The 10,748-nt window shown below is 40.6% G+C and overlaps 1 protein-coding gene and 1 non-coding gene across 3 annotated transcripts; both read right to left on the reverse strand.

Moving 5' to 3' along the window:
• Nucleotides 1-2,710: 2,710 nt before the first annotated feature.
• LOC144492919 (mid1-interacting protein 1-B-like) lies at nt 2,711-5,762 on the reverse strand. Of its 2 annotated transcripts, none has more exons than XM_078211544.1 (2): nt 5,665-5,762; nt 2,711-4,417 (listed from the first exon to the last, which is right to left on the reverse strand). In XM_078211544.1, exon 2 carries the CDS (start codon nt 4,391-4,393, stop codon nt 3,965-3,967), a length of 429 nt encoding a protein of 142 aa, XP_078067670.1. In that variant the 5' UTR covers nt 4,394-4,417; nt 5,665-5,762; the 3' UTR covers nt 2,711-3,964. The 2 variants fall into 2 exon arrangements, with proteins under 2 accessions (XP_078067670.1, XP_078067669.1); XM_078211543.1 differs by having other exon boundaries at nt 5,580-5,690.
• Nucleotides 5,763-10,320: 4,558 nt separating this feature from the next.
• LOC144493280 (U2 spliceosomal RNA) lies at nt 10,321-10,511 on the reverse strand. The gene has a single exon (XR_013497721.1). It is a non-coding gene; the product is annotated as a U2 spliceosomal RNA (small nuclear RNA).
• Between the last annotated feature and the right edge of the window lie 237 nt (nt 10,512-10,748).

Here is a 10,748-nt window from a genome sequence, read left to right on the forward strand (position 1 = left end):
ATTCCTTAGAGTTTAGAATGGCCCCAGTGGAGGAAAGGTTAGTAAATGTAATGCTGCTATTCAAAAATGAGGGAGAGAAAACAGTAATCTACAGACTGGTAAGCCGGACATCAGTCAGCAAGAAAGCACTGGAATCTATTATTGAGGAAGACTTAACAATGCACTTATATCATAATAGGGCTAATCAGATTTTATGAAAGGAGATAGTGTTTGAAAAATGTTATTAAAATATTTTTGAGGGTATCTATCTATTTGGGTAGATAAAGGAACCCCAGTAAATGTACTTTCCTTTTGTTTTCAAACAGCATTCAGTAAGGTGGTATACAAAAGGTTCCTATGCAAGGTAAGAGCCCATGGAGTTGGGGGAAATATATTTGTATGGGTAGAAGATTGGTTAATGGACAGGAAGCAAAAGGTAGGGACAAACGGGGCATTTTCAAGTTGGCAGGCTGTGACTTGTAGAGTGTCACCAGGATCAGTGGGCCTCAGCTATTTGCAACCTATGTTAATGACTTAGATAAAGAGGCAGAGTAATGTATCAATGTTCGCAAATGATAGAAAGTTTATTTATTAGTCACAAGTAGGCTTAGATTAACACTGCAATGAAGTTACTATGAAAATCCCCTAGTCACCACACTCTGGTGCCTGTTCGGGTACACTGAGGGAGAATTTAGCATGGCCAATGTGCCTAACCAAATCTAGGTGGGAATGCAAGCTGCAGGGAAGGTACTAAGAGGCTGCAAAGAGATATAGACAGGCTGAATGATGGACAGCCAGGTAGCAGATGGAATATAATGTGGGAAGGTGTGAGGTTAGTCACTTCAGTTGTAAGAATAGAAAAAAACATTTTTTTTAAACAGGCATGAAACTTGTAAATGCTGATGCTCAGAGGGATTGGGTGTACTTGTAAAAGAAACTCTAAAAGTTAGAATGCAGGTACAGCAAGCAATTAGGAAAGTAAGTGACACCTTGGCCTCTATTGAAGGGGATTGAAGAATAAATACATTCTGCTCCTATTTCGTATGGTTCTAGGTGCAATTTTTCAGGACATTGGTGAGACTACCCCTGGAGTACTGTGTACAGTTTTAGGCTCCGTATTTAAAGGAAGAATATGTCTGTATTGAAGGCATTCCAGCAAAGGGTTCTCTGGATTTATCTGTGGAATGAGAGAAGGAAGGCCAGTGATCGGGAGGCTGACAATTGGAGGGGCCACTGCGCATGCGTCGATCTCCACTTTGACAGATCGGCACGTGTGCAGTGCCCCACTCGGCGCTATTCTGCCGGCCTCTCAGGTGGGAATAGGTCCCGCCCACCACTTTCAAGAGTGAATCCTGCTGAGGCATTCTGCAGTACTCAGAGTGTTGGAGATTTGCTCTGGTAAGTATGCCCAAAAAACGGCAGGAATTACTCCCATTTTTCCGAACGTTGGGAACTTAGAATTCTTTTGGGAGAATCCTGGCCATGAAGATTTTTGGACTCTCAGGAAACCAAGAGATATAGTGAGTGGATGGGAAAGTGGAGATTAAGCCCAAGATCAGCCATGATGGTATTGAAAGCTGGACCAGGCCGGAGGGGCCATGTGGTCTACTTCTGCTCCTATCTCTTATCTTCTTATAATGGAATTCCTTCTTCTTTGTTCTAATTCTACTCAAGTTACACTGCATGGCAGGCTCGGCAAAACAGGAACTGGTTTTGAATGACTTTGAGATGTACATTTACTATTAAATCAATTGTGAAGTTTCCTTCTTTGTTTCAGGACGAAACCCACCCAGATCACAATGCAGAAAGGCTGCGTGGCCAGCCCACTGGCAACCAGAATAAGACAAAAACCCGGTTAGCCAATTGTTAGCAGGGCTGACACACCCACTGATCTTTGGATTGGAACAAGGACCAAACTGTGTTAAATTTGTTTCCTTGTGCTGATGCCAAAAGATATAGCTTCATTTCAAAAACAGGAGCCTCTGATAGAGTACACTGGCATATTTATGTACACTTACAGATTCACATACATTCTTGACACCCTACTACATTGCTCTGAATGATCAGAAGCTGATAGGATAGTATATCAACATGAGGCCAAAATGTGCTGTTTAGGGCATGGCTCAGGTTTCTGTTAAAGTTGATATCCACAATTATAAAAGTAAAATCCCAAGTGAACCAGTACAACTATACAGAGTAATGAAATGTAATTATTTATTTTTTCCCATTAAGAAATATTCCTTGATGTTTTTAAGAATGGTAATGTACAGCAGTTTTATTAATACAGCTGAAGATGGGCTTACATGAAAAATAAACATTTTTAATATGTGTGAAGAGTCTCCCATCTGTGAGTAACCCAATTTCAACTCAATGAAAATTACTTTTTAAAAAATTGAACCATTTCATATAGTTTCTCTGGTGTAAATGTATTGGTTTCTTTTAGTAAATGAAATATTTTCTGATGTGAAAAAACTTTAAAAACATATCTATAACTCTTGTATACCCAAGAGTGCAGTTTGAAGAACCTTCCCAACCAGTACAATCAGTGGATGGAACCTGATTTGGGCACATGATTGAACCAGCATAAAAATCGTGGAAACCATGAACGTAAGTCGTTTTAGGTGTAACTCACTTAGGTTTCAAATTCCCCAATTTTTGGGTTGATTCAGCCAATTGTATTGGAACCTGGTTATGAAAAAAGTGGAAACTCAGAGCCCATTTTTTTAATACAAGTTTATTGCAGGCCACTTTTGAGATCTCTGCTCAATAAGTTTTTAGCAGCTCACAAATTCATAGAATCATTGAATCATAGAATCCCTACAGAGCAGAAAGAGGCCATTCAGCCCATTGAGCCTGTGCCAACAACAATCCCACTCATATTTACAACATCCCATGTATTTACCCTACTAATCTCCCTGACACTAAGGGGCAATTTAGCATGGCCAATCAACCTAATCCACACATCTTCGGACTGTGGGAGGAAACCAGAGCACCCGGAGGAAACCCACACAGACACGAATGAATGTGCAGACTCCACACAGTGACCCAAGGCCGGAATTGAACCCGGTTCCCTGGTGCTGTGAGCTAGCAGTGCTAACCGCTGCCATCCAAATTCAAGCAAAGCTTAACAGGAATTTTCCAAGAGATGGTGGGTGATGAATTATCACTACAGAGAAAGGTCAAAATTTCAACACATGACCCTATTTAAGCCTACTTTTGCCAATCAATGGAAAATTACCTGAAAAGTTCCTATTGCAAATAGACATTGCAATGGGTACAATAACTGGAAGATAGTGACTTATTATTGCATCATGTGTTAGTAATACACGAAAGTTGTTCTATTGCAATGAATACTATCTTTAGAGAAGATATTTAGCAAACTCTTCTATCTCTTACAGAAATGTCAAAAGAAACACAAATAATTGTGCAAGTTGTGCCCTCAAATCTGGGCTCAACAAAACCATCATTTTGGTGTGAAACCTTTTTACAGGAAAAGTAGGTGATAGGGAAAACAGAGCATGAATACACCATCATAAAATATGGTGGGAGACTAACATCGATCGTGGTTCAAAGCTCTCTCACCTGATTCTTCCCTAGAAACATGTGGTGGGTGAATGAATCTGTCATTGTGAACACAGGGAGGCAATGCATTGTTTTATTTTTCTTTTGCATTCGTTCTCCTGCCAAAACATGCAATTCCAAATTAAATCTTACAGAAAAAGGGCCATTCATTAAAAAATGAGATCAGAAGGACAAAACTGGAACCTGCCATTGAAAGAGGATAGTCAATTACCTGCCATTCTAAAAGCCTTTCATTATAATGATTCAACATAGCTAAGACTGAGTTTGTAAACTGGCTTTCATTTGGCTACAATAGTAGAGAAGGATTATATGCTAAAATATGAACTGATCCACATTAGAGACAATCAGGACGACAAGTTCTAGTTTGATACTGTCTTCTCTAAATCCGGTAAAGTCTAGGTTTTCATCTTCCCGAGTCATTAATTCCTAATTCTCTTGTATACCGGTTGGTTAGATGATTAGCTTGCAGTGTAAGCTTGGAGAGGACATTGTAAAGTCCATCTAAATGGTGGTGCAATAGTCTTTGGAGGTCTCCAGATTCAATATCTTCCTCTTTGGCTTTACTGGACTCGAGATTTGATTTTATTTGTTCATCCGGAATGCCCCACTCAATATCGTTTCTGATCGACTTCAGGAGCAAGTAGCTATCGTACATGTCTCTCTGTTTGGAGACATCGCTTTTTCTGTGACTGCCCTCTTCTTCCACTGGGAGGTCCCGGAGTAAACTTGGCACCATGATAGTTTCGCCCATGACAGTGACAGACGTGATAAATCTGTTCACAGCGTTGAACAGGGTACGTCGGTTGTTCTTGAAGTCTGTAATCGGCATCATTTTACACAACTTCGAACAATGGAGCTAAATTGAGGATTTAAAAAAAAAACGAGGTCATTGAAAAAGTGAGAGAAGTAAATACAAGTGTGCAAATTCGCAAAGAAGTTCTCAGGCAGACATGGTAATGAATGAAAAACATTTTAATTGCAACAAAAAAATCAAAGAATTAATGAACCAAAAGCACAGAATTTTAATTATAAGCAATAAAATCTCCACGATCATCCTCAACACCAGTGCCCCACAAGGCTGTGTTCTCAGCACCCTACTATACTCCTTATACACCTATGACTGTGTGGCCAAATTCCCCTCCAATTCAATTTTCAGGTTTGTTGACGACACCACCGGAGTGGATCGGATCTCAAACAATGATGAGACAGAATATAGGAATGAGAGAGAATCTGGTGAACTGGTAAGGAGATTGTCATCAACTTCAGGAAGCGTAAAGGAGAACATGCTCCCGTCTCCATCAATGGGGACGAAGTAGAAAGGGTCGAGAGCTTCAGGTTTTTAGGTGTCCAGATCACCAACAACCTGTCCTGGTCCCCTCATGCCGACACTACCGTTAAGAAAGCCCACCAAACCTCTACTTTCTCAGAAGACTAAGGAAATTTGGCATGTCAGCTATGACTCTCACCAATTTTGACAAATGCACCATAGAAAACATTCTTTCTGGTTGTATCACAGCTTGGTATGGCTCCTGCTCTGCCCAAGACCGCAAGGAACTACAAAAGGTCATGAATGTAGCCCAATCCATCATGCAAACCATCCATTGACTCTGTCTACGCTTCCTGCTGCCTCGGCAAAGCAGCCAGCATAATTAAGGACCCCACGCACCCCGGACATTCTCTCTTCCATCTTCTTCCTTCAGGAAAAAGATACAAAAGTCTGAGGTCACGTTCCAATCGACTCAAGAACAGCTTCTTCCCTGCTGCTGTCAGACTTTTGAATGGACTTACTTTGCATTAAGTTGATCTTTCTCTACACCCTAGCTATGACTGTAACACTACATTCTGCACTCTCTCATTTCCTTCTATAAATATGAACAGTATGTTTTGCCTGTTTAGCGCGCAAGAAACAATACTTTTCACTGTATGTTAATACATGTGGCAATAATAAATCAAATCAAATCAAAATCAAATCATACAGTGATAATAGAATTTTAAATGTAGATAGAAAATGCACAAACCTAATCTCCTTCAATGCATTAAACCTATCAACAGCACAAGTCACAGAAACTCACTACAGCAAAACCAGGAGAAAAATATTTCTACCTGGAATAGAGTTATTTAAGTTCAGTTCCAAAGGGCTTCACCTCTCTGCAGGCTTTGCTCTGCTGTGCAGTACTTTTCCAGTGCAATAGGTTCAGCACATTGTGTCCTTGGACGCTCCCTTGATTAGTAAACTGAAACTCAAAGATGACTGGCACCTTCACTAGTTAACCTATAGTCTGACAGGAATCAGGAACACACTATTTATATTCCTGTCAGCCTATCAGCACCAGATGGGAGGTGTAGGAGGTTATTAAGTAAATTCAACCCATTCGCAATTGCATGCTAATTTGCATTGATTGTAACCTGGCTGGGATAGAATACCACACCAGAAGTGTAATTCTAATATAGACAGGATGAATCTCATACATATACTTATGAGAAAAAAAGCCTGAATCTACTGTATAGGAGATACTGATTGGGAATTAAATGCAGCATCTTGTGGATAGATAAGAGTTTCTTGGGAAGTCCCTGAGGATCAAGGATGACGCTTTTACTCTGATTTGATTTGTTGTGCTAAATCCAATGCACAATCTGCAGACTCTGCCACATGCAAGGTAGCTGCTGCTTAAAGGGCTGGGTAGATGGGCTGCTTGGAGGTTTGTGTGCTCCCTCTGTCGCCTTGACTTTACCTTTGCACGTTTCCGATGAGTGCAACTTGTTCTATGTAGACAACCTCTAAAATAACTGCAACATTTGTAAGAATCATTGTAAAAAGTCTGGAAAGTTTTCTTTACTGTACTGAATGAAGCATCTCAGAGTGTTACTTGATGTATGTAAAGAACCTGAATATCATTGTTTTTTGTGTGATGGCTATTTCGGAGTGTTTGTAATATACTTGCAGATTTCTTATGAATAAAGTATATTTTTGGGGGGAAAAAAGCCTCCTGATGTGTTTGGTGCCTTCCCGAATGAACCTTCTTTATCTTGGTTGGTCACAAGCCAGGGTCCCCCATGATACAGTGGGGATGTTTGACCTCTCCAGGGATGCATTGAGGACATCCCTAAAGTGTTTCCTTGATCCTCCTGAGGGATTCCTACCACAACCCAGTTCTGAGTAGACCAATTGCTTCAGGAGTCTTATGTCACACATTCGGGTGACATAGCCCACACAGCGGAACTGATTTTGATTGAATAGTGAATGTTGGTTTGGGGCGAGGATGCTGAGTTTTCAAAGCCTTTCTTGCCACTGGATATGGAACATCTTGTGAAGGCACACCGCTGGTGGTACTTCCCCAGTGCTTTGAGATGCCTACTTTAAGTTATCTAAGTCTCTGGAGCACATAGGAGTACAGGGATCACTGTTGTCCACTAAACCATGACCTTGGGCTTGGGTTCGGTTCCTGATCCTTGAATACCTTTTTCCTCAGTCAGCCGAAGGATGAACTGGCATACTGGAAGTGATTAATTTTATTATTTACGTTTGCCATCATTGAGAGGAGGCGCACAATGTTAGGAAAATGGTTTACATTTTCCGGGATCTCATCATTGATCTTAATCTAAGAGCAGAGGTGTTTTGCTGTGGGAACTGGTTGGAATATAGCTTTACTTTTATGAGTGTTTGGTGAAAGGCTCAATTTCTTCTATGCTTTGGAGAAACATTTGACAATGACCTGGAGCTCCACTGAGTTTTAAAATTTCATTTATGGGATGTGGGGGTCGCTGGCTGGGCCAGCGTTTATTGCCCACCCCTAATTGCCCTTCAGGGGCAGTCAAGGGTCAACTACATTACTGTGGATCTGGAGTCACATGTAGGCCAGACCACCTAAGGATGGCAGATTTCTTTCCCTAAAGGACATTAGTGAACCTGTTGACAATGGTTTCATGGTCATCATTAGACTTTTAGATTTTTAAAAATTGAATTAATTTACACCATCTGCCATGGTGGGATTTGATCCCTAGAGCATTACCCTGGGCTTCTGGATGACTAGTGTGGTGATAATACCACCAGGCATTGCCTATTGTGAAAGGCAGTATAGAACATATTCTATTTTGAGAAGATTTTATAACATCACTTCACAATATTCTGGAACAGATCTTCCAGTTCAGAATCTCCTGATGTGACTTTTGTCAGGTGAACATTTTCTCAGTTTGTCTTCAAGAAAAACAATGTTTTGTAAAGTCTTAAACAAATTAAAAGAAAGGACCTTCATTTATATGGACCTTCCATGACTTTAGGACACCCAAACTGCAGACAGTGAAGCACCTTTAAAGCATAGCCACTGTTGTAATATAGCAGGGTAATGCTCTAGGGATCAAATCCCACCATGGCAGATGGTGTAAATTAATTCAATTTTTAAAAATCTAAAAGTCTAATGATGACCATGAAACCATTGTCAACAGGTTCACTAATGTCCTTTAGGGAAAGAAATCTGCCATCCTTAGGTGGTCTGGCCTACATGTGACTCCAGATCCACAGCAGTTAATCTGTGCAATCAATGTCCCATATAAATGTTCAGAATTTTTAAATTGATGTTGGTTGAGAAATATCTTGATTGGCCAGGAAACCAGGGGAAAGATAGGTAGGAAAGTAAATTGTGCAAAGGACATAAGGAGGCTGCAAAAAGATATAGGCCAGAATTTTCCGACTGTTCACGCTATCAGGCTTTTCCCATCCCGCTGCAGTGAACTGAGATTTGGCTTGCTGCGGGAGTGTGGTGTTAATGGGTGGTAAGATCGTGCCCATAGATAGGTTAAGCGAGGGAGAAAGATCTGTATAAAGTGGGAAAAGAAATGGAGTATAAAGTGGGAAAATGTGAAATTGTCCATTTGGCAGGAAAGATACAAAAGAAGCATATTATCTAGAGGGCAAGAGATTGCAGAGTTCTGAGTGCAGAGGAATCTGGGTGTATTCATCTATGAATTGCAGATGGCTAGTATGCAGGTACAGCATGTAATTAGGAAAGCTAATACAATTTTATTTATTGCGAGGATATTGAATACAAAAGTAGGAAGCTTAAGCTTCAGTTGTCGGGGCACTAGTGAGGCTACATCTGAAATACTGTGTATTGTATTGGTCACCTCATTTAAGGATGTAAGTGTGTTAGCAGTAGTCCAGAGAAGGTTTACCAGATTAATATGCAGAATGTGTGTGTTGTCTTATGATGGAAGGTTGAATAGGCTAGTCTTGTATATGTTGGTGCTTAGAAGAGTAACATATAAGATCTTGAGAGGTCTTGACAGGGTGGATGTGGAATGGTGGTGTCCTCTTGTGGGAGAATCTAGAATTTGAGGTCATTGTTTAAAAATAAGGGATTGCCCATTTAAAATGGCGATGAGGTGAATTATTTTCCCTCAGAGGGTTGTGTCTCTTTGGAACTCTCGTCCTGAAAAGACAGTGGAAGCAAAGTCTTTGAATATTTTTAAGGCAGAGCTGGATTGATTATTGGTGAGCAAGGAGGTGATAAGTTATGGGGGGTAGGCAGGATGCAGATTTGAGGCCACGATCAGATTAGCTGTGATCTTGTTAAATGGCAGAGCATACTCAAGGGGCTGAATGGCCTATTTCTGCTCCTTGATCATATATTCATTCATATGAGAACACCCCTGCTGTTTTTGTAAATAATGCCATGTGATCCTTTGCAGAGTCAAAGCAAATTATGTGCTCCAGTTTGAAGTGGGGCCTGAATTCATAAACTTCAGAATTATAGATGGAATTACTACCAGAGTTTTAGGCTGACAACTAAAATCTTGTGATACAGTTGGCCATGAGAACACAACCTTTCATAATATATCTATTTGTTTATTGTTAATGTCAAGTGCCTGTGGAGGCCGAGACGTTGAGCGTCTTCAAGACAGAAATTGATAAATTCTTGATTTCTCGAGGAATTAAGGGCTATGGGGAGAGAGCGGGTAAATGGAGTTGAAATCAACCATGATTGAATGGTGGAGTGGACTCAATGGGCCGAATGGCCTTACTTCCGCTCCTATGTCTTATGGTTATGACCATTAGACATTACAAGATGGTTATGTTTTAAACTGTCTCCTGTAATTCAAGGTAAAATGGAATAGTTAGGAGTGGGGCATGTGACCTCCAATGGGAAGTGTCTGGAGACAAACCAAGAAGCCTGTTTATTAAGTTTAAATTTTAGTCTTCATAATAAAGTGCAACTTTTAACACCTGGACACAAAGAATCAAGCAGCCAGCCTTAAAGCAGTCCAGACTCCAAGACCCTCAGAGGCAGTCAAATCAACAATTTTGGGGAAGACCTACAATAAGACCAATATCAATACAATAGGGGCGGCACAATGGTTAGCATAGCTGCCTCACAGCGCCAGGGACCTGGGTTCGATTCCTGGCTTGGGTCACTGCCTATGTGGAATTTGCACATTCTCCTTGTGTCTGCATGGGTTTCCTCCTGCAGTTCAAAGATGTGCTGGTTAGATGCATTGGTTATGCTAAATTCTCCCTCAGTGTACCCAAACAGGTGCTGGAATGTGGTGACTAGGGGATTTTCACAGTAACTTCATTGCAGTGTGAATGTAATTCTACTTGTGACTGCTAAAGGTTGCTGGGTGAGCAGTTATGCTGTGCTAAAAACTGCAAGTTTTAAAAAATATACTTTTCCAATTCAATCAAATCAAGTCCAATTCAGAGTCTCAACAAGTTGAGACATTTCCGATCCAGGCTGACAAGACCTGTTCACACCTGTCTTGGGCCTGATCTACATGAGCCCAGCTGATTGGAGGAGGGGCTGGATCTCATTTGCATCTTAGCCAAAAGGCCGAGATGCCGCTTTTAAAAATTGCTTCATATGAATATGAAGCTTAAATGTAACCTAATGACCTCAACCAAGCGCAGCATCCTATCCATACTACACTTGATCTTAGCCAAAAGGCTGAGAAGCGAAACTGCAATTCCAGTATTTTACTGAGACTCACCAATGAAATATACAAAACGATGTGAAGTTACTGTGCATACCTGATATACACACACACGTAAAACTTAGCCATTCCAGTGGAAGTAAATTTGTAATGGCATGTTTAATCAGGCTGCCAAATCACCTTTTTGATATTGAAAACTAACATTGTCTCTAATCTCCATTTTTTTCCCTTTCCCTACTCAATTTGACATTCAAACTGACACT

Source organism: Mustelus asterias, chromosome 4 (assembly GCF_964213995.1).
Source record: "Mustelus asterias chromosome 4, sMusAst1.hap1.1, whole genome shotgun sequence".
NCBI lineage: Eukaryota > Metazoa > Chordata > Chondrichthyes > Carcharhiniformes > Triakidae > Mustelus > Mustelus asterias.

Coding starts and splice junctions, on each gene's coding strand:
- LOC144492919 (XM_078211544.1), bottom strand. CDS start 4,393: ATGATGCCGATTACAGACTTCAAGAACAACCGACGTACCCTGTTCAAC.